General features: G+C 41.6%; 3 protein-coding genes across 3 annotated transcripts; 2 read left to right on the forward strand and 1 right to left on the reverse strand.

Annotated features, from left to right (window-relative positions):
• Positions 1-633: 633 nt before the first annotated feature.
• LOC120788423 (5-hydroxytryptamine receptor 3A-like) lies at positions 634-3,409 on the reverse strand. Its single transcript, XM_040124237.1, has 8 exons — positions 3,293-3,409; positions 2,956-3,000; positions 2,767-2,873; positions 2,499-2,668; positions 2,021-2,136; positions 1,362-1,572; positions 1,093-1,251; positions 634-932 (listed from the first exon to the last, which is right to left on the reverse strand). The coding sequence occupies exons 1-8, from the start codon at positions 3,386-3,388 to the stop codon at positions 676-678; spliced, it is 1,161 nt and encodes a 386-aa protein (XP_039980171.1). The 5' UTR covers positions 3,389-3,409; the 3' UTR covers positions 634-675.
• Positions 3,410-6,067: 2,658 nt separating this feature from the next.
• On the forward strand, positions 6,068-11,269 carry LOC120788195 (inward rectifier potassium channel 16-like). Its single transcript, XM_040123764.1, has 2 exons — positions 6,068-6,149; positions 10,090-11,269. The coding sequence occupies exon 2, from the start codon at positions 10,115-10,117 to the stop codon at positions 11,267-11,269; it is 1,155 nt and encodes a 384-aa protein (XP_039979698.1). The 5' UTR covers positions 6,068-6,149; positions 10,090-10,114.
• A 3,676-nt stretch (positions 11,270-14,945) lies between these two features.
• LOC120805023 (inward rectifier potassium channel 2-like) lies at positions 14,946-17,472 on the forward strand. Its single transcript, XM_040154844.1, has one exon. It carries the CDS (start codon positions 14,946-14,948, stop codon positions 16,260-16,262), a length of 1,317 nt encoding a protein of 438 aa, XP_040010778.1. The 3' UTR covers positions 16,263-17,472.
• Positions 17,473-24,540: the final 7,068 nt, after the last annotated feature.

The following is a 24,540-nucleotide window of genomic DNA, read 5'->3' on the forward strand; positions in this document are numbered from 1 at the left end:
TCCTCTTGTCATCAGCTGCCGTTTAGCAGCCTTTTTTCAATGATGGGCATAAACAGAGTTTTGAAATAGTCAACTTAAGCTTAAGTCCTTCTGGTTAAAATTTCATCGGGTCCAAGTCAGAGTACCTTAATGAGCGCAGTAGGTCAGCGATCTGTCTGCAGTGAATGATTCAGCCACCAGGTGGCAGCGAAGGAACATCAGTGTTGAGCAGATTCTGTGTCCCACACATGGCTCCATTTGTCTTTTAACTACATTTTAATATATTTGCTGAAGGGACATGGCATCGCAATGTGTGCAGATGCCCCACAATTATATAATAATTTCATATGCTATATACATCATGTGACTTGGAAAAAAATCATAATGAGTGAAAGATAAAATTTATTTATTTCTCTGATTTTCAGAAATACGCTAACACATTTTTATCAAACATAGAAATGTACAAATATTAAATTTGAGGTTTAATACATTTAGCAAATATGACAAATGTGCAGAGAGATTTGCATCAATCTTTGAATCTTTGAATTTGCATGTTGAATTTGACTTAAGCTGTTGAATTTATTAGATCTTGCATACGTATATTAAAGTTGACATTTTATTCTGAGCATCTTAGTTTAGCTTTTCTTATTTATTTTATTTTTTTCACACACAATAACACACAGTTAAGTAGATGTATTAGTACCAGAAATCGAAATGGTTAACTGTACATGTATGCCTTACCATTACATAAGTCATGGCACAAAAGTACACGGTGCCAAAAAAGAAATAAGACCAAAAGAAGATCGTGTCCACTGTGTTGGCAAACCTCTGATATCTCTCACGTTCCAGCTCCTTGGCGTCAAAAGCTTCCAGGAAGTTTACCACCTTTCTGAGCATTCGTTTGTCCTCCTCCGAACCATTCAGCTGAATGACACTGATGTCAGCTTTGGCTTCTGTAGGGATTGAAGTAGCAATAATGATAGAATGAATGTGTAACACGGTGCCTTTTTTTTTTCTATCAAAAAGCAAGAGTCAAAACAATCAGCTCTATATTACAAAGGTATTTGAGTACAAATTCAACAAATAATTGTTTAACAATCAAGTCCTCCTCACCCTCATTCTCTTTCTCTTCCTCGTTTCCTGTGCTTTTTGCAACTGGCCCTTTGGACCAGCAGCAGAAAATGAAGCTGCCATCTTTGGCCAGCCGTGTCAGCACCAAAGACACCAGCATGCTCAACACCAAGAGCACCAGACAAACACAGAAGTGGGTTCCTGCAGCACAGACAGATGGTTGGTGACTTAGACCGCGGTGCAGCTCGTGCATTCTGCCGTATATTGCGCGTGTGTGCGTGTTTTTGTGACATGCGTGCGGGCTGACTGACGGATGATAGGGCTGCACTGGCTGTCTCCAGGGAGCTTATCGTTGAGGATGATGAGGAACATGGTGAAGCTGAGCACCAGAGTGACCTTGAAAGAGTTGCGTTCACCGCCTCCCAGTGGCAGGGCGAAGCTGGTAACGTCGGCCAAGATGATCAGAATACTGGGCAGCAATAATGTAATGAGGGGGTTGACATATTTGATGCTCAGTGACACCTGAGGAGTATGGAAGACAGAATTGCATGGCCAAAATGGATAAAGAAACAGCTTTTTTATTTATTTATTTATTTTATTTTTTTACTGTTTTTAAAACTTCCGGCACCATTTTGTGGGGGGAGAAAATAGTACATACTTAATGTTCTACCTGTGTCTAATGCAAAATGGGTGTACCCCAACACTGAAACCTAATGTTGTCTTTTGAGGTTTTAAAAATGTCCTGCCACCAGATTCCACTCCAGCTGTACTCGAATACGGTTGATCAACTTATGAATCAACTAATCGTTCCCAGTTGTATCCCCATCAGACATGTCGCAATCAAACAGGTCAGTTGCTCTTTTTTTTAAAGTTAAATACCTTTAGGTTCATACCACTATTACAGAATTTTGGGGATTCATTGACCACAGTAAGTATAAATGACTATTATTCCTCACATTTATGAACTTACCATGATGTAATTGCGATCATCTCTCTTTTTCTGGAGGGCCACACCGTCAGTTTTCCAGTCTCCATGGGTACTATCAACCATCCTCAATTCACCCAATACCAGAGCTGTACCACATCCTGAATGAAATGAATTCTTCTTTAACATTGTTTCCTTTGCGTGATATTTGCACAGGCAGGTAAATAGGCAGCCAATTCCATATATTTGATTGGAAAAATTTGCATCAATTGAGATAAATAGAGATTGAGCTTGGCGCAAGTGGAGCTGCTGTCACACGTCTTTCCCAAAATTATGCATCTACGTAAATTTAGAATTAAAAAAAAAAAAAACGCAAAAAAAAGCTTTTTATGACCAAAGAATTCATCACAATGTGAGAACAGCAGAAGAGTCTGAGGAATTGACACATATTTAAAATAGTTTTGCTGTAAATCTTTGATAGAATATTGTATTACATTTTGTATAAGCGATGTGCTGAGCTCACCATCAGTGGACCAGGTTTGGATTGCGACAGGACAGTCATCGGCAGCGAAGGGGTAGTTGAATAGATTGACTTCACAGTTCACCTCAGCGTTTATGGTCACAGTGTGCCTCAGGGTGCCATTACTGTATACCAGCAGATCATGGGAGCTGTGCTTCATAGTTGTTAGTATTCTACGCAAATAAGAGACGACAGATGTTTCAGATGAACTTGTCCATGAATTGAATTTGTGGTAACAGTTGGAAGCTCTTATGCTGTGTAGATGACTTACCCATTTGTAACGTGGATCTCTGGGGTCCAGACTTTATCAACTGGCAGGACAACTTCATGATACTTGTAAACAGATGTGTCCCATCTCAACTCAGGATCTCTCCATACCTGTGGGTTAAAATCGAAACTAATGTGATTGAATCACACTCTTTGTTTCTTTTTGTTGACTTGAAAGTATCTTGAAGCTTACAATTGTTGCCTCCAGACGACTAAATAGGCGGAGATTCTTTGTGTCCTGTTAAAACAGATAATAAATGAGGTTCGGCAAAATATCAACACTGCAGGTGTCCTGTTGGAAATGTTATAACAGACTTCTTGTATGCATTTTTAGCTTTACACATTCAGCAGGTTTATATCAACATGGCTCAGGTGAAATAACATAAACAAAGACATTTTAAATAATAAAGCACTACCACACAATTCATTTTAATAATTAAAATGATCAAGTTCTTGTCAAGTTATGAGAGATCTAAAAGAAGAGAGGAAATTCTCAGTTAGCTCCAGTATAAAATGTACAACACACTTACAACTGACAGAGTTTGGTACTCGATTAAAGGCACGTGTATCATTTGGGTGCAGTTTTCATTCTGTGGTTGAGATGTACAGTTTTTCCTTATCAACATTTCAGCCAGACATCTGCGATTTGTGCAGCTCGGTTCAGCATGGCCACATCCTAAAATTGGAGACCAATGTGAACCAAATCTCTGAATACTTTCCAAAATAATTCTCCCAGTATATAAAATCTTAAAACATTGTTTTGTGTGATATAAGTTACACTTACCAACTGCTAGTAAACCCAGTAAGAAGACAGCCTTCCCCGGACCGTGGGTAAGAAATCCTAATCTTTCTAAAAGCATCACTGCAGGAAATAAGGCTATGAGACTTCACATATGACTAATAACTGCAGATTGACTGACAGATGCGTGCCAGTTTTTCACCATCCCTGTCTTCTCTTCCTTGAGGTTTCAGCCTGACATGACATTTAAATAGGCTTGTCTGCAGCGATTAATCACATATTCACAACACTCATCGGCCCCTCGTAGGCACTCGACGAGACAAAGTGAATGACCCATAATAGTGTGTAAGAATACCTTTGCGTGAGGGTTCGGCATATCCCTCAGTGATCCTGTGTAAACAGTCAGAACAAAAGTTCAATTACTCCCACTGTCTGTTTACCTGCCAGGAGGCACTGTCAGCTCCAGCTGCTATTTGTCATCATAGCTGGCTGTGCTGCTCCGAATTACAATGGGACTGAGGCTGTCGCACAGGACATGGGGCTGATGCGGCCAGTAATGGAGACGTGAGTTTACCTGAAAGAGGCAGGACTCCCAGTCGGGGTCGCAGGACAAAGACTTGAAACTGCTGCGGTTTCGGTGTGGATGAGGGAAGGGATGTCTGCTCACAGAATGTCCATTAAAAACACTTTGTTTGGACAGCCGGATGATCATTTCACCTCTTGTCATTTGTTGTTTCTTCCATTTACGTGAACAAATTCGCACAGCTCTTATGTAATATAATGCTAACTAGAATCTACTCATAACCCCAACTGCAATGTCACAATATGTATTCTATATATTTAAAAGTGTGTGGGTGGTGATGTGTGTCATCTATAATGCTGCAGAAATGTAATATACATGTATTTTCTAAAACAGGAAAAACAATAACAAGGAAAAAGACAGATGCTCAAACCAGATGTTTCCATCTTTGTAGTGGCATACGGTATTGGCGTGTTGCCAGTGAAGTCAAGTGCATCGTGAAAAAAATCGTGAAAAAAAATTGTTACTATAAATTATTTTCACATTTTCATACATGCTCTGAAATGACGTGCTGTATAATTTCCAGGTATACCCAGCACCTTTTGGAGGGCAAGACGTTGGACCATGGAGCACTAAGAAACGGGTTCGTTCTCTTGAGTATTTGTCTCATACCTCGATTTGACCCGATCATTATCAGTCACAGCTCAGGTTATCACCCTATGGCCTCCAGTTTGGTCAGGAAAATGACTCTTTTTCTGTTTCACAAGAATTCCACACAACTCAGGCTGACTCTCTTATCAATAGCTCCCCATGGCTCCAGTTCAAGAATGTAAATCGAAGGAGGCCATCGCCGCCTGGTCTTGACTCTTCCTCCCTTACACTCCAATGGCAGAAGGATTTTCCTATCACTCATAACCACATAGTGTCTGCCCGTTTTCTAATGCCTGCCGAAAACCTGCCTCTACTGACTCAACCTCAACCCCTCACCTGCATGCCCAGCCAGGCTTGCACTCTAATGTATACTGCATGACAGTAACACTCAAACACACAGACTTACAACATATTGTCGCTGTTTTGCTATGTTGTTTTTCTGCTGACCGCACAGGTGTTTTTAACTTTCATTTTCTTGTAGCACATGTATTGTTTATAGTACTAATAGTTATTACCTAACTACCTAGGTGACCTAATAAAGGTTTCCATATATTAGTGTTGGATTTATTCATCTGGTCCTGTAAATTAGGGCTCCTGAAATAAACACTTAAATCAATCAATGTAACTGTCGCTGTTGTGTATTTTCGTGTTTTGGAGTAAACTATTTCCTGTCTATCTGTGTTTTCACGTAGCCATTACATAGTTGCTCCCTGTTAACGACAGACCGATAAACTGTTTTTCCCGGGTTATCAGAGGAATGTGTCTTATCTCTGTCTTCATATATCATCTTAAAAAACCAATACGTGTTGAATTGGGGGGGTGGGGGGGTGAGGGGGTGGGGGTGGGGGTTGTTTTGGTGTTGTTGACCTCTTTGTAACAGCTCTGGATACTCTTATAACCATAATAAATGTGATTTAAAAGTTAGTGTGTCCTGGCGGCTCAGCTGTGATCTTTCTTGTCTTATCAGAGCCAAACTGAGGACAATTGAGACAAAGAAAACACCTTGTGCCAATGACAGCATCTCCACCTGGAGGAGGAGGAGCAAAGGTTAACTTTCTGTCTAATGAATCACGGAAATCCGAAGCGAAATCTCTCAAATATGCATAGATGACAAATAACCCGATGAACGACCTATCAATCGTCAAAATTTCTCTGCCTTTATCGTCTCGTGGAAGACGACAATTTATATTTCATCACCTGGAAAAAACGGTCAGAGGACATTCGATGTTTTTTTTTTCCCGAGGAACCTCTTAAATTTTCCATAGGTCATAAATTCTTCCAGATTGCCCAATAGGGTTTCAGAGGGAAGTGAGTGTTGTGATATCGGAACAAAATGAGACTTTGCCTCAGGACCAGGCCAGCCCCCAACACTGCAACCAAGTGAACTCAGAGGTTACTTCGACTGTGGAAACACATTGGCTTGATGCCTGGCATGGGCTAATGAGACACCTGATATCCTCTAATTTCTACTCTGCAAGTAAGTTGAACATTGAAATATTTGTGCTTTTCATAAGATCTGCAGGGTTAGTAAAAGGCTTCTTTAAGTAATAAACCAGAGTACTGACAGCAATGCAATTTTCAATTTCTACGATGAAGAGAAATGAAATAATTGTCTTTGAAACTATATTTTACTTCAGTTCTTGCTAATGCACGATAAGAAGAGCAGGTCAGAGACTATACAGAGCACTTACAAATGCAGCTGAATAGCCAATCGCACAGAAAAATAGCATCAAGATCTTATCAATGTTAAGCCAACCAGAGCAGAATAAAAACGTGACATCTATTTATAATTACTGACATCATAAGTAAGCTCTTTTTTTGCCATGCCATGGGATCAAATGATTTTTTTCCTAATGCATTAGCAGTAAACTCTTGGTAAAAAAGTAGGAAAACCTCTAACTGAAAGAGAAAAAGAAATGAAATCATTATAAAGGACAGTAAGGTCGTGTAGAACATTAAACCCTCAGTATGTACAAAATAATTCCTGGATCTTAAAGATGATAGATGAAATGCAGAAGCTCATATAAGGTAATTCTCTAGGAATCATGACATCTGATTTAGAATTGAGACTCAAGCCTGTTGGTCCAATGTGCCGTCACAGGTCAGTAGCTCTTAATGTGCTCAGAGTGCCTCATAAAGGGATTCGAAAAAAGAAAGGAAATAGGTAAGTAAAACAATAAAATGAAGAGATATAAATACGGGTCAAACAGCACAAAAAGCTAAAATAGGCAATTAGCTATAGAAATAGAGACAAACATACAAACAAACATATAATATAAAGTTGATATGAATACAAAATAAGGCCATACTTTACTATGTCTCTGTAATATTCCCTGCTCGTTTTGTGACTCTGTACCATACAACTTCTGGTGGGTGGGCAGGACCCAAGTGACCTTTCTCTTAGACCTGATTGTCCTGTAACCTGTTATTGTCCTCGTGCAGGGACTCGTTGATTGCTGGGTAGATATCAGGTTGTAACAGTCTGAAACCCTTTGACACTGCAGCTTATGGGTCACGCATTCACCTACTCATAAATGCATGCTGACCAGGTAACTTGCTACTTTTCTACGCATTTTCCTCTACTTACTTCTAAAATGCCGTCAGTACTCGCCCCACCATTATTGGAGCATAATAGTCGATGCAAAAGAAATTGATAATTGTACAACACTTGATATTATATGTTTGACTATGGCTTGCTTTTTGCTGTCTCACCTCATTGTTTTTTTTTATAAAAATCTTTTGAGCCTTTAATGAGATGCAGTTAAAAACTACAAGTTGGTTTCCGTTTTGGAGCAGTTCTCCTCCTAAAGGTTTCATGCACGACGGCGCATATTTCCACGGTTGTTCACTTAAGTGTTAAGTTACTGTTTACTCACCGACAGGATCCCATTCAAACTACAGTAAAATCACATTCGGATTGACGTTTATCTGATTGAGAAGAATACAAGTGTGCACTTGGCACTATTGCATGAAACACTCTAACCAAGACAGATGCAGTTTACCCACCATTAAACCACAGGTGTAAAATTAAAACCCTTGAGAGGCCATTTATCATAAACTGAGATAAAACATCAACTACATGTCCTCAACTGATTCAATTAAGCAATAAAAACTTGAGATAAAAGCCCGACTGACTCCTGGCAAGGAAGGAGCTGCCTTGAGAAAACTTATTGATCACTGAGTACACTTCCTTGCGGTGGCAAATAAACTTGATAGCGAGCCTTTTCATCAGTGGCAACTCAAGCAGCTGTCAGATTACTGCAGTACAGAATAAGAAAGTGATAAAAAGAAGGTGGTGTGGTTAAAGTTTGACATCTGCAGTAACATTTGGAGGTGAAAGCTGTTAGAGGTGGTTGGAGGATAATAATTCACCCTCATGAGGACAAAATTATACTAATAACTGCACCACACTGAGGTAGAGGTTTGGCTTAAATAACCGAGACATACTTTCTAGTAAAGAGTAAAGACATTGATTATATAAACACTTAACCACGCTTGTATTTTCTTTTATGTAAACATTTTCGGCTTTACGGCTGCTTGGGGTTAAAAACATATAGATTTCACCATGAAATCACCATGCTTTCTTTCCTTTTTTTTTTCTTTTTTTTTTTGATTTCTCAAAAATAAATCATTTGAGGGCTGTTGTCAAAAGGCCGCTGTCTATTCCCTGTTTCCCTGCCGTTGTTCTGGGTCACATCTGGAAGGCAACAGACTTTGCCGAAACTCAGAAGGAAAGAGATAAGCCAAACTGATTAAAAACAGGTTCTTCCCCCAGAAAAGATAGATTCCCCTGGCCCAAACCTGTGGTTAATCTTGTCAGATGGCCATGGCTAAATCTACCATCATGGACTGAAAACAACACCTGAGCAAGGTCAAGACTGAAGGACTTTCGTCTTGTGGCACTCAGCGTATGAGGGGCAGAAATATAAGGTGTCTCAGGTTCATGTCAAGAGAACATTTATAAGAAAACAGAATTAAATTTCTGATACGGGTCATGAAAGCATGATCATACACCATGCATTTTCTTTCTTTTATATGTTATATCAGAGTTTAGAGATACTTAATGACCTTCAATTATTTGTGACCAAGGGCTTAAAACACTAAAATCTTCCAAAAGGAACAGTGAAGTTGAATGGGTCTGGAGAATAAATGAATATAAGAATTGTTGATTTTAACATATAAAATGTAATAAGTTCAATAAAACTGAATTATGTATTCTGGGAAAAAAAAGCTCACTAAAGTACAATGCAGCATCATGTGACATACGCACAAACTAAAAATGAAGCTCAGCACAACACAACTAAGATAATCGGTCAAAGTCTTTGAACCAGCGAAACCCACTCAGTTCAGTTAAAAATGCATTTTCCTTCAAAAGGTCACAAAGATCACAATGCTTTTAGCTGGCTGGTAGTCTAGGCAGGGACAGCAGTTCACATCTGGCTATGATAAGGAATAAATATGTGTAAAAACGAAAGCGCTGTTTCTACTTTGTACAATTCCACACGCTTGTCAGCACCCAGAAATGCGTGGTGCACTGACAAATCAGAATAACAATCTTGCCGAACACAGATAACACAGAAACATTTAACAAAAAAGGAGAAAAATAGCAAAAGACAAATGCAATAGAGCACAAGCTAAATCACCACTTTTCTCAAAATGTAACCGGGCCTAGCCATAGCCGAGAGAATATACCAATACAAATCTGAATCCGTCACCTAGAACAAGCACGAGTGAAACTGTTTCTATGAATATGATAAAGATGGTTTTGGTACTGGACTGGTTCTGAGCCCTCCTACTGTTGCAATGCTCATTTTATGGTGTGTTGAATTACGGAATTGTTTTCAATTTGTCTTTATAGTTTCAATAATTGTGTTCTTGATTCTTACTAGGGGTGATCACAACTGTGATTCACGCATAAGCCTGAATACTTGAGACCACGCTGAATGTCAGACTGTTTAATAGCTCTTACTTGGTGCAGAAGAATTTTTATTGTAACAAGCAGAATGGGAAAAAAAAAAAATCCTCTGCATGATTACATTTGGTTATAATGTGGACATTAAAGTGTTTATAGAGAGCTTTTAGCACAACCAATTTAGACAGTGCCCAGATTGTTATGGAACATCTGGTAAATAATCAACCAGTAAGAAACCAGTGCTCTTCGAGTACATTTTTCACACCCAGAGCTGGGCACTGCTCAAGTCATTTGCTGCTGGTAGCCCGAGGCACGGATTGACCTAGGCTGCTCGCTCAAACATGAAGGGTTAGGCCCAACAAACGAGTCTGAGAGCCTTTTACATTTCAGTCACATGTAATGAGCAAAATGCCGTCCCTCCTGCCCACGAGTACGCTGTCATGTTGTTCAGCCTGAAAATACATTCCTAATCTGCATTTTCCATCTCGTCCCTGTCTGTCTACAGGAGACGGGAACACGCTCTGGTCGAAATGAGCACAGACGGGGGCCAACAGGTCGTCGTTGATACCTACTACACCACGATCCACACACTGGGTCGGCAAAACAGAAATGAGGGCAGGCAGCTGCGCTACATGCAGAAAGATGGCAGGTTTCCCGTGGTTTTCCAGAAGGCCCCCGGGGACTGGAGCCCATACCTCATGGACATCTTCACCACACTTGTAGAAATCCGCTGGAGGGTGATGCTCCTCATATTTTCCCTCTCCTACATTCTCTCCTGGCTCTTTTTTGGTCTCTCTTTTTGGCTCATTGCATATGTGCATGGGGACATTGGCAATGCAGACAACGCACCCTGTGTGGACAATGTGCGCAGCTTTACCGCAGCCTTTTTGTTCTCGATGGAGACCCAGGCAACTATTGGCTATGGCTTCAGGGGGATGACTGAGAACTGCATTGTGGCCATTATTCTGGTAACCGTTCAAGATGTATTCAGCTGCCTCCTTGACACCATTGTCATCGGTATTGTTGTGGCTAAGATGGCATCTGCTCGTAAGAGAGCTCAGACGGTGGGTTTCACTAAACGTGCAATAGTCAACCTGCGAGACGGGGTTCTGTGTCTGTCATGGCGCCTCGGGGACTTCAGAGGTAATCACATCCTGGAGGGGGTCGCCCGGGCCCAGTTAGTCCGCTACGTAAAACAGCCACTGGGGTCAATTTTGATGTCCTATCAGGACCTGGACATTCAGAACCGGGACATTGTCCTCGCCGCGCCAGCCACTATTATTCACAAGCTGGAGCCCGGCAGTCCCCTCTACAGCCTGGGCCCTGACGACCTGCCGGGGGACGAATTTGAACTGGTTGTATCTTTCACCTACACCGGAGACTCCACGGGCATGCTCCACCAGACGCGCACCTCCTACACGCCAGCGGACATCTGCTGGGGTCAGCGTTTCCAGGACATGATGAAACTGGGCAAGAGGCACTACAAGGTGGACTACGCTCTCTTCCATGAGACCACGTGGGTGCCGGTGCCCCTGCTCAGTGCAGAGCAGTATGACCGAGAGAGACGCCCTGTAGGAGGCAGCCAGCCCCGCAGTCCACCCTCACCGTCGGTCAAGTCAAACGGACACACTTACCGGGTGAATCCTGACCTCACGGAGGAGGCGATGCATCAAACCGCTTTGTAGCGTAAGCGGCCAAAGAAATACAACACAGTGCACGGTGGACTGTTCCCGTCAGCTCAGGTTTTTAAGGACAGTGTGATAAGATGTGCCTTTGTAAATATATTTATATGTGATTTTTGTTCACAAGCTGGTATGTTTTTTATGCTCCACATGAAACAGAGCCATAGCCACGCATGTAAGTCAAATAAAAGTCTAACTGTCATTGCACAAGTCGGGTCTTGGGATACTTCAGGAGCTTTCTTTCTTCTCACGGGAGTCACGGGGACGGTGCCAGTGGCATTGCGTGACGCCAGCGTAGCTCTGCACCGCCCCCCCGTGCTCACCGAGCACACTCAATGTCACTCCACGCGACCCCGGTGTGTCCGCCCGAGCCTTGGGCAGAAATGGACGGACACTTAGTCTCGTGACGTGTGAACCCCAGTTACAGTTTATTAATTCGGGTGGTTTGAGCGAATCTTCACAATCACGTGCAGTTTTTGGTAGCGAATCTGTGGGGTGTCCCGGGCTCAAACTACCGCTTCACCCCGGTTTAAACATCAGGATTTCTGCCTCCCCGTTGGGGAAAAGGGATTTGGTTAATTTTGTCTTCCAATCCGACAGATGATACGAAAAACCGCCATGCGGGCTCAGAACCTCAAACAGGCGCTACAGCTTCCCATTGGCCAGTGCTGCGACGGGGGGGGCGGGCATGGGCACACGTGTTTTTAAAGTCCGTCTTTGCCACGACAAATATCTTTTTCAGTTGCCGGAGAGGGTTATGGCAGAATTTACAACGGCAGACGGGAAACTGAGAGCACACAATAAAAGGGCAGCGAGAGTAAAAGCGAGGAAGTGTTCATACCTGGCGCATATGGGACTTATTACGACAAGAAAACGGCCGATTTGCGCTGCAAGGACTTACAGGTAGGTGCAATACGCGGGGAACATTTATCCCTAATTATGAGAGTGATAAGGCATGGGAAATATAGCTGCCAACTGATGGTTAGTCTCAATGCAAAATGCAAAACTGCATGTTCTAGTTCCCTGTAATACGAACTTAATTTCAACTGAATGAAACAAGCTGTTTCCTGTTTATTTTTGTTTGTTAGTATGTTTTGTGTCTTTACACAACGTATTTTTCCTTGTTAATTTCTCTATTATTATTATTTTAATTATTATTTTTATGATGAGGATGATGATTATTATTATTACACTGCGACATTGGAGACTGCTGAATGTGGACTGAATGATCTACATTGGTCCTGTCCTTGATCTGAACTAACTCTAAAACTCATGATATCTGTGCATAAGCTGCCCTTTTTAAAAGCCTGCACTGTAAAAGCAATAAATATGAATAAATTAAATGTATTAACATTTTCTGAAATTTCATATATATATATATATATATATATATATATATATATATATATATATATATATATATATACACTATTATAAAACAACAAATGTTGCAAAAGCTTAGAACAAAAGACACCATCTGCTGAATGATTGACCATAGTTATTGATTTGTGTAATAAAAAAAATAGAGCAGCTTTACGTAACCAGTTTCCATCTGCCTCAGCTGTTGGCACTAATTGAGAACACATGCAAAACAATCAACCACAGGTTGTGCAGCCTCTAGAAGCCTTGGTCTGTCACCATGCACCAACCTGCGGTAATAAGGGATGTGCTACAGTGAGCAGATAAAAGCTTTGTGGGAAAGAACCCAATAAACTGTGACAGAGAGGACGAGAGTGGGGCATCAGTTTGCAATGCACTCGGTGTCGGTGCACCGACACCACAAAATTTACATATCAGATTTTCACCAGGGGTTTCGGTTAAGAGTACACTGCCTCAGACAAAAGTATCAGAGTATCACACAAATGCTCTCTCAACTGTCTTTCTGTTGGACGTACAACTGTCCTCCTTGTCTTTACTTCTCTTGAGTCGCGTAATGTGGAATATATGCATTCTAGAGTTTTTGGTCTGGTGTTTGCCTTGTTTCAGTGCCACAGTGAGCCCAATACACCGTTAAACAAAAAGGTGAAGAAAAGGTCTAGAATGGCCAGATAAACTGGCATTATACTTGTTATAAGGAAGTTGAAATCGTTTACGTTTCCTGCGTCTTTTCTCACTACGAAGATGTAAGTAATTCGTGAATGTTGCAGTTTAATAGTAATAAATGTAGTGCTTTACAGCATTTTCAACATCATATAGGCCTCTGAAATCCATTAAACACAATCCTTTGGCATGCTTTGAGCTGTGAATGAATGGAGCCCCATGTTCCCAGTAGTGTGCGTGACAGGTTGCTATTTGTAGTCGACCCAGCAGTGACATCATCAGTTGTGAAAAGCAAAGATGACGCAGGGGGATTTAGGACCTGCACATCTCTTCCCACATGACTTCGGATCACTTGCAGAACAGACACAAAAACTAGGTGATGGAATAAAATGACCCATGTTTCCTTTGTGATGACTGCTTCTTGCTATCAAAACTAAATTAAAGAAACATGAGAAGTTAAGTTTATTCATAATATTTACCGAAAAGGCTCCTAGACTTTATTTCATTCATTTATCCATTCATGTATTTTGTTTCTCCGCCTTTTCACTATGACACAACGATGACACTCAGATGAAATTGTTTGTAAAGTGGAGGTGGGGGGTTATTTTGGCACAGGCAGAGCATTTCTGGCTGACCGTCGCCTTTCGTAGCCTGTGGTGTTGCATTTTAATGGACCTTTCGGGCCACACACCCACCAGGTCAATAGCTTTTCTAATTTAGCTGTCGTTGTTGCTCTATTACATATGATGCAAGGTTACTGTTGCTTTCAGGAAAAAAGTCACCCATGCCCTCTGAAAAGCTGCAAGGCTCATTTGATCTCTTTACATGTGGTAGTGGTGTTACCTGTAGTTGTGAATGAGTGTTGGCAATGCATGTGCACGTTTTATTGTAGCATGACATGTAATAATTGGTGAACAGGTTTTAAATGCAACATGTCATAACTGTATGCATTGCATTCTCACTTATGCGCAGAGTTTAGAGACACACCTGCTCAGAGCTGATACATGTACTGTATCTTTGTTCCAGTGGCTCACAGGATCAACGTGAACTTGATCTGTAATTTGACTCAGCTCGACACGGACTCACCTACCTAATTAATACTTACATTAAGCAGGGTAAACATCCTTTCCCACTTTGCCAGCTGTCTAAGTGCTTGAATAATATGTTTTATCTATTACTGATAATGCACAACAATGGATTTCCTGTGCTTTCTGACTTCACTGCATACACTGTTTGTATATTGTCCGTGTATGCAAGAAGAGTGCTGTTAACTTTGAGTGTACAATCCATTATTTAGACAGCAGGTAACCACACACCCACACGTACTGGTCTTTGCTCTGGTTCCTGCCAATTACTTTAAAACTGTTTTCCTCTGTGTCTGTAATTTCCACAGCCCACTTCACTGATGAGGTCCAAACCAGCCGTCAGAGTGTAGCCTGCCCTCACCCAAGGTGCACAGCACGCCTGCAGAAGCACAGGTCCAATCTCCCCTGTTCCCTGCAGGATCTTTGTCCTGTTGTTCACATTTTCTGCTTCAGTTTGTTCCCGGGATCATTCAAAACTGTTTCTCCAACGCTTCTACCAAAAACTTAGACTGTTTTCCAAAGCAGAATCGGCCCAGCCCTCCCAGGCGGAAGTGATGGGGAGTGTGCGAAGCCACCGCTACAGCATCGTGTCCTCTGAGGAAGACGGCATGAAGCTGGCCACTATTGCCGTCCCCAATGGCTACGGAAACGGCAATGTCAACAAGGTGCACACAGAACACCAACATCAGAGCCGCTTCGTCAGGAAGGATGGTCACTGCAATGTGCAGTTTATCAATATGAGTGAGAAAGGCCAGCGGTACCTGGCAGATATCTTCACCACCTGTGTGGACATTCGCTGGCGCTGGATGCTGCTCATATTCTGCCTTTCTTTCCTGGTGTCGTGGTTGTTTTTTGGCTTTGTCTTCTGGGTGGTGGCCCTCTCTTATGGGGACTTAGAGAATGAGACTCAGATGTGTGTTTCCAATGTGGACAGCTTCACCGCTGCTTTCTTGTTCTCAGTGGAGACCCAAACCACAATTGGCTATGGTTATCGCTATGTAACAGAGGAGTGCCCCGTTGCTGTCTTCATGGTCGTCTTCCAAAGCATTTTGGGCTGCATCATTGATGCTTTCATCATTGGTGCTGTCATGGCCAAGATGGCCAAGCCCAAAAAGAGGAATGAGACCCTTGTGTTCAGCCACTATGCTACAGTGGCCATGAGGGATGGTAAACTGTGCCTGATGTGGCGTGTGGGGAACCTGAGGAAGAGTCATCTGGTGGAGGCCCATGTCAGGGCTCAGCTCCTTAAGTCCCGCACCACCGCCGAGGGAGAGTTCATCCCTCTGGATCAGGTAGACATTGACGTCGGCTTCGACAGTGGCATTGACAGAATCTTCCTGGTGTCTCCAATTACCATTGTGCACGAGATTGACGAGGACAGCCCATTTTACGAGATGAGCAAACAGGAGTTGGAGACGTCAGAGTTTGAGATCGTAGTGATTCTGGAGGGCATGGTGGAGGCTACAGCCATGACCACTCAGTGTCGGAGCTCGTATGTGGCCAGCGAGATTCTGTGGGGCCACCGCTTTGAGCCGGTGCTGTTTGAAGAAAAGAACTACTACAAGGTGGACTACTCTCGCTTTGACAACACATATGAGGTGCCCAGCACACCCCACTGTAGTGCTAGGGAACTAGCTGAGAAGAAGTCCAACGCCTCCAGCTCGAGGAACTCCTTTTGTTACGAGAACGAGGTGGCTCTCGAAAAAGTCGAGATGGAGGAGGAATTTGAGGTGGATGATAACAGGCACATGATTGGCGTTGAGCTTGGGTCACTTGAGGACACAAACACAGATGTGGTGTCTGACTCTGAATGCAATCTGGACGCTTTGCCTTTAGAATCCCGACCTTTGACAGCTGAATCAGAGATATGACTGCTGGGATAAAGAAGGTTTAAACACTACCACAGGGTATGTTAAAGTTTGCTTGAACTTTGGTCCTGATTGATGTTGTCGATTACGTATGACAGTTTGAAAAGACTGTGATCTGAGTATGACATTCTCTGTGCAGAAGCTCAAGCACAAGACACCAAGGAAATACAAACATTGTTTTTGGTGAAATTGGTGGTAAATTAACTGGTTGCATGAAGATAAAATGGGTTAGATTCCTGCACTTACACACTATGCAGTCTGTTTCTGTGCATAGTCCCCTTATTAAGCTAAATATTTTGGTAGAACAGCCAATTGGGCTGACTAAATTTGTTAATTTATTCAAGTGAATATTTCCAGTTTGCACATTTTGCATTGAGCATCCTATGTGTAATAGGTCTTTTTTGTGGCCTAAACGTCACGTGAGGTTTTGACTGGCTAAAATAATTTAACATATTTACTTTCAATTGAAAAAAAATAAATGAAACCAGAAGTATTTAGATTTGATTTCAAATGCCAACCCAAATGTATGCATTTTTAAACATTTTAAGTTCAACAATCTTCTTTTAAAGGCTACTAACGTCATTTTGAAAAGTTAAACAACCTGCACAAAAAAAGGCTACTGTTTGTTAATGAGCTGGTCTCTTAGCAAAGTGTACGTCTAGTCTTCTTCCGTGTAGTGGTCTTGGTGTGTTCTCATGGCGCAAGGCCGGAAAGAGATGTCTTACACAGGTTACGAGCACAAGTACACTATGCTCCTCAACCTATCATCTTGTGTAAGTGTAGCATCTTTTGCAACGTGTGCCTTAAGAAACGTCTCAGTCCCGGTGGAGACACTCAGGAGGTTTGGCTTCGACTGAGCACACACTGCATTAGATGTCACAGGAGGAAGCATTCAGAGGCGATTCACTGTGCAGACTACTGCCACTTCTTGCAGGTCTTCATGTTCGAGTGTGCAATACAGTTCAGTGGTAGAATGTGTCAGGAAGCTCGAGCCTGAGCCGAGGTTATGAATGTTGATGATACGTGCTGCTAAGTTACATATTGTATGTTTATAGAGAAATCTAGGAGCCAAAATGTATTATTTGTCTTTTAAGGTATCCATTTTGAAGATTGCAGATGCAGCCTATAATGTTATTTTTAGTTGTAGAAAAGCATGATTCTGTCAGTGTGTTTTCCAAAGCTTTAGTGCACTTTCATCCTCACGAGAGGATTCCCCCCCCAATAACAACTGAAACGTTTTTATTACCCAAAGCCAAATGTGTACATTTATATATATTATATATGTATATATGTATTATATATACATATACATATATATGAATGAAAGACAACCGTAACTCATCTGTTAGTTGATGTTGATTTGAAACCTGAACTTTTCCTCATCTAACAGGGATTGGCTGTTGAAACAATGATTTCTTAGAGTTGGTTTTGACGCAGTCTCTTCTTTATATTCACGTCAATGTTCTTGGCATGACAGTTGTGCAGAAGTTGGACACACCTTAGCTAACCCTCTCACTTCACCACTGTGGATCTTGTGAAGTCATTTGTCGTTTCTGAATGGGCCCTTGCTTTGTCTTATTGAAGGTCAGGTCAGTTGATTAATATTTCAGTTACAGTTGCAAACCGTGAAAGGAGATAGCACACTTGACTTCAGTCTTACAACAGATTGAGCTTCAATGTTTTTTTAACTATTAGTGTAGGTTTTATTGTGTCACATTCATGCTTGGATAACATCATTGGAAGCCAGAATACTATTCTGCTTCTCTGGTAAGGACATCTATGAAATCATTTTATCTGTTCTCACATTGACACTTCTCCTGTCTTAGGTCTTTATTTTTCTACCAGGGTCTTCCCACCTTCCTGCACAAACTAGAGACTGTACAGATTTTTTATCTTTTGTAAATTATAATGCAAATACTGTATATTGATATTGCAGTTGTTGAAAACTGTTTATGTTCTTTTTTCAATAAAAACTTAACAAAATCATCAAGTTGATGCAGTGATTGTACACAACAAATCATTTTCAACAGATGAAACTGTGTGTGTTTGACTTTTGAACTGATTAACAATTAGTACACAACATTCTATGTTTACATGGGCTAAGTGATGCATCTGCAGTATACAGAGCTAGAACTTTCCAAGGACTTGCATTTTGACCCAAAATGTGTGACATCTGGAGCTGGTGAACAGTGGCCTGCTTGACTGTTTTAGCTGTGGACACACATGCTGCTCCTCTAATTTGGAGCTGTGGCCCAAATTCCAGGCTGCAAACTGTCAGAGCTCACACCATCATTTACTTCAGTTCCGTGAAGGTCTTCAGAGACCCCGTGCTATATCAGTCGGCTCCGATGGAAGTCATTTTCGGTGACAGCAATGGAAAGAACGCCTCATTCTATTTTCCCAATCTCTTTCAGTGAACTGTGAAAAATAAGTGTATTTTGCACCATATAGTGTCTTGAGGAATGGTGTAAATGTGTAGAACTAGCTGGAATAAAATACTGTAGAATTATATTTCTTAAAGCCACAAAGTTTGAATGAACACAAGTTTGAATGAACACAAGTTCATCAAACGCATCAATTAGAATACCTCAAATCCTGTCCTAATCAGCTGTTTTTTTAATCGACAGTCTCTCACTTCGTTCAGAGATTTCCAATAGAAGTGATATATTTGCTGATGGTGTTCTGTCTACAAAACTACATGGTCACAAAGATTGCCTAACAAACCAATACTCCAGAGAGGATGCAGCCAGCATTGTGTGATCACTCTCAAACTTCCTCTAATTCAGCATAAAGTTGCATAAAACACAATGTGCGATCAATTCGGTTGTACCACAGATGAGCTTGAGTTTGCATTATGACACATCTGTCAGCAAATTTCAGTTAGTTTCCATCCACCGCTGCATTCTGCCAGCATGAGACGTAGTCGGGGGATCTATTGATCAGACACGTCCGCAGGGATGTAGTGAGCTGATTTGATTTGTTTCTAAATAGGAAGTGGGTGCTGCTTCAGGGCTTTTTCCACATTAGCCAAAGAAACTGCCACAAAGCTCCGGCTTGGGGTGAAAATGGGCACCTTCTCTTTTCTGTTTAGAAAATAAATTTCAGTTAATTGTCACTAAATTTGCCTCTCTCTGCCTTCATTTTAAAATTGATGAATGCTTTTTTTTTTTTTTTTTTTAACTTTTACATGGCTTCTGAGTCTACAAGTGTTTGGATAAAATAGCTCCGGCTTCCTTTAAAAAGAATCCTCTTGATTTAGGCAATGTTACACCTAGTTCTGATAAGTCCTGCAGCCTCTGCTATGACGTTTAACTGAGAAGGGATGGCGGCTGGTCAGTCCATGCTGGATGCACTGTTTGAAAGGAATTGACAGCCAACGTTAGCCAGAGAGCTCTTGTCAATGTCGATGATGGTGTCTCTCTGGCAAACTTCCCCTGAACTGGTTTATCAACAAGCTTGACCTTCAGATTAGACGGGTGAATATAAACATAAACAGTTCACCGGCAGAGTATAGCTCCACATGACACATAGTAGTTGATTTATCTGTTTAATAAGGGAAACGTCTTTGGATGGAAATACACGTATAGGTGAGTAGACACATTCCATGCTCCAGACCTCAGCATGAACCGATAAAAAGAAAAAATATGACTGGTGGAAATGTAGCTTTTGTCTTCCTGTTACCCCTTGTGTAAAAGCTCAGAAACACCCCTGGTTTATTTCAGTGACTGTCACTTAGAGGAAGTTTATACACATAATTTTGAAGAGTGTTAAAATCACAAATATTTAGAAAGGGTATTATATCAGAAAAATGATCGGACTCTGGTCTTACAGTATATGGGTCACAACCATAGCCTGTTGCTTTATAAATAGCTGTAGCTGTATGTGTATGGCCTAAATTCACATCCTGTGTGTGCTTCTGAGGTCAACGCGTGTCACTGACATCAATACTGTAAATCTGGTTTTAAAAACGCGGGAAAGATAACTTTTATTCCTCATTATGAAGAAAGTGACCTGTGTGTCTTCACACAATGATGGCTGATGACATAACCCCTATCTCATTTCACTGAGATGGCCTTTTGCAACACGAGTTGTCGCAGGCAGGTCTGCACGAACTGTTGATTTATTTAAATCTCTTCTCTTACAGGTGCAAGTCTGGCATATAGTGTGTGCCTACTGAAACAGATGAGAAGATCCATGCAGTCAGAGAACAAAGCGCAGTATGCTCGACCATGGCGATTCTCAGGCATCTAGGTCAAGGGGACATCAGGTAGAAGTCGGTCAAAGGCAGCTGGACTTGGTACGCAGTCTTGAAAACATAATGTGTGTGATTTCTTTCCGTAGATGTTGGGGAAACATTATGAAAGTGGCAATTGGGGATGATGCACTATCTGCAGTGCCAAACATAAAAAGAGGTTATCAGTCTTCAGTACACCACTGAACTGGGGCACAGGCAGGTTTCACACAGACTTTCTTCCGGGCATCTGACAGATGTGACATTGCTGTTACAATCAGCTACTCCATTTTGTTGTTACTTCAGAGAAAGTGGGGCAATAATCTTGACAGTGAAATAAAGCTGTAGTAGCAGTGACGTTCACAACTTGTAACTGGGCTGCTTTTTATGCATGTAAAAGTCATTCGGGTTTACAGTTAACGTTAAACAGCACTGGATTGTCTGATAACTGTCTTTCATCAAACAGCCAACAGCTGACACACTTGCCAGAAACTTCTGCTGCTGTGTGTTTCTGTGTGTGTTAGTATGTTTTTGTTTGTGCAAAGGGGATTCCGGGCTAGTGAAAGTGAAACCCCTGTAAAGATTTGTCTCCTCTCATCATACTGTGATATTCCGATTCTTTTTAGTATCATGAGGGTTTACTAGTTTTAATTTTGTAGTCTGTCACTTTTATCTTTTATCTGCCCTTTTTAAATCATAATTATAACTGAAATCACACAAATGGCACTGAACAAAAGTTTACATAAACTTGAATGTTCGGCCTGATAATATACACGCAAGTTGACACAGGTTTAAATGGCTTTTAAGGGTAAGTTTCCATACCTGTGACTTGTTTGACTATTCATACAGACACACTGATTACAGTCAGTGAGTTCCTCAGCTCTTGAGAGACCCCTGCACATTTCATCCAGGGCTGCACTGACTTTGCTGGATACTGAGCAATGGCTAAAGCAAAAGATCTGTCAGAAGGACCTGCGAGAAACTTGAACTTTATAAATCAGGAAAATTATATAAAAAGGTTTCCAAAGATTTGAAAATGCCAATCAATTGGGTTCAACCTCTGTTGGGGTTCTGTTGATACCAAAACACATTCAGTTAGACCAACAAAGATTTCATCCCCAGTTCGCAGGAAAATTGGTGGGAATACAAAGAAAAACCCACAAGCAACTTTAACTGAAATACAGGCTTTTCTGCAAAAAGCTGCTTCAAGATCCACAATAAGAGGGTAATTCAACAAAAATGGGCTGCACAGTTGAGATGCCAGAAAAAAGCTGTTACTGTGCCAACGCCGCAAGACAGCCGGCTTCCGATATGCCAAGCAGCACCTAGACAAGTATCTAAACGTCTGGAACAAAGTCATTTGGAGGGATCAGACCAAAATTGAATTTTATGGTCACAACTATAGGCAATAGGTCATAGGCCTTGTTGACTCCTCTCCAAAAATAGCGGCTCTGGGTTTGGAGAGGAGTCAACAAGGCCTATGATGAAAAGTACACCCTCCCTACTATGAAGCATGGAGGTAAATCTCTGATGTTTTGGGGGTGTGTGAGCTAGAGCGACAAAGGGAATTTAATCACAATTGACGGCAAGATGAATGCAGCATGTTATCAGAAACTACTGGAGGACAATTTGCATGCATCAGCCCTGAAGCTGCACATGAGACTTGGACTTTTTCAACATGACAATGATCCACAACACAAGGCCAAGTAGAGAATTCAGTGGCTACAGCAATAAAGATTGAAGGTTCTGGGGTGACCGTCGCACTCTGACCTCAACGTCATTGAGCCACTCTGGAGAGATCTCACACGTGCAGTTCCTGCATGACAACCTGAGAATTTATGGGACCTGGAGGCTTTTTGCCAAGAAGAATGGGCAGCTTTACCACCTGACAAAATAAAGGGCCTCATCCACAACTATCACTTAAAACTTGAAGGCCTTACTGATGCTAAAGGGAGCAATACACAGCATTAAGAACTAAGGGTATGCAAACTTTTGAACGGGGACCATCTCATTATTTTCTTTATTGCTATGTTTTGCTGAATGACTGTGCTATTCTGTGATGCGTTATAGTTTAATTTGATTCCCATTAAAAATAAATGTGTTTGCCTGATCGCTCATGTTTTCTTTAAAGAGTGGTACAAATTTTACAAATTCTGCCAGGGTATGCTAATTTATGAGCAGAACTATCAGCCCTCTCGCCCCGTTTTGCTTGCTTGTTTTCCTCTGCTTACATTTCATTCTAGTTTCAGATTGTTGAACTCTAATAACCTTACACATGTGCACAAACACACAAACACACACACTCGTGCTCACACACCTGCTGACACTCATTTTGGCTCTGTCTTTGACAGCTGAGTGTCTCATGACACTCAGGGGAGGAATAGGAGAATCCAGCAGGTACAATATGTTGGATAGGATTCAAGCTTTTTCCATTCCCCAAGCTTGCTGAAACACAATATGTATATTTATTCATGGCGGGTGTGTCTGGTCACACAAGCAGCAACAAAAAGGCAATTGGCTCACAGCAGCTTACATGCAAATGTGCGTTTGTCCAACGGTGCACTGTTAGTTTATTGCTTCCTTTTCCTTTACTGGCTGAGTTTATGTTTTCTGCATATTGTCAATGGGGCAAAATACATTTCCAGTCTTGCCATCACATTGCGGTACCTCTGTCAGTAGCTGGTCATGCCGCTGACCTTTATGCCTCTGGCTCGGGCTTCTCTAACCTTGACAACCACATTCTCAGCCAGGAAACAAAAGCGATAGCTGCTTTATGCTCATTGTTGGCTCTTGACCAGCAGCAACTCACACTGAGAGGATTTGGCCCTATGTAGCGTCGCGCTTGTTGCCTATAATGGAGGTGCATCAGCGAGTGAGCCACAACACTCAAAACAAAGCCTCTCTGACCTCTATTTACGATGCCTGGCTCCATCACAACAAGCCATGTTGGCAATGTAGATCCACCTGCGGAAAACAGTTAAAACTAATTACTCTTGCTCTTGAACATGGCATAACATATCAGCAAACGAGGTGCGACTATGGAGAGCTTCTTTCTGTCTCTGGCTTCTAAAACGTCCCTCTTTCACTCTTCAATTTCTTTCTGAGATTTCTTGTGTTATGCTCATTCTGTCTGTGACTATACTGCAGTGGTCCTTGCCAAGTCTCCCCTCAAAATAAGAAACTCTTAAAAATCCGTTAGTGAAGATTGGGAAGTAACAATGAAATAAAATAAGAATATAAAAGACTTTCAAAAACATGAGCGGATTTCAAGAATGAAGAATTTCAAGGACAGGGGATACTTGTTTATGAGGACAGCTGAGGAGAGATGGATACCTCTGAACTGTGTCCAGCACGTCAGTGATAAAGGTTACCACCAAACTGGTCTTGCCAGCCTGCAACTATGTTCATAGACTGAAGACCACGCACAGTGTATTGTTTATTTATATGACAGCCAAATAGCCGACCTGTGTTGGCTGTAGCATAATCAAAGTATATTTTCTTAATTTCCACAAAGATCACTGTCTTTAAAAGTTTACATATTCAGGTGAGGACTTTAGTATGCACGCTCTTTTCCAGGAACACCACGGTCCACATTCATACTTACACATGTTCACACATGGGAGTTTAGACGCTGCAGTGATAATGATCATGTGAGAGGAGATATACTCATTCACTTCTCCTTCCCACATATTCCCAGCCTTCTCTGGAGATTAACTTTAGCCACAAGCCTGTTTCTGCACCCAGCTCTGCTGCAGGCTCCAAGTTAAAGGAGCCAAACTTCTTACTCGAGGTTGTGAACCTGTTTTTGTGAATGGAGCTGACATCTTTCCATTGAATGTGTGAGACATCAGCCCCCTCAGGACAAAGCAGCTTCCACACATAAAAGAGCCAAGAAAGGCCTACAGCCAAGGTTACTATAACGATATCTGGGCAACCCGCAACGACAGTTCCAGTATGGATCCCTCTGGAGGACAGACAGAGACAGAGAGAATCAAACTTGGAATCAAACTCTTCTTGTTTGTTCAGTGTCCAAAGATAGATGAGGATGAT

This window comes from Xiphias gladius, chromosome 3 (assembly GCF_016859285.1).
Source record: "Xiphias gladius isolate SHS-SW01 ecotype Sanya breed wild chromosome 3, ASM1685928v1, whole genome shotgun sequence".
NCBI classification, from domain to species: domain Eukaryota; kingdom Metazoa; phylum Chordata; class Actinopteri; order Istiophoriformes; family Xiphiidae; genus Xiphias; species Xiphias gladius.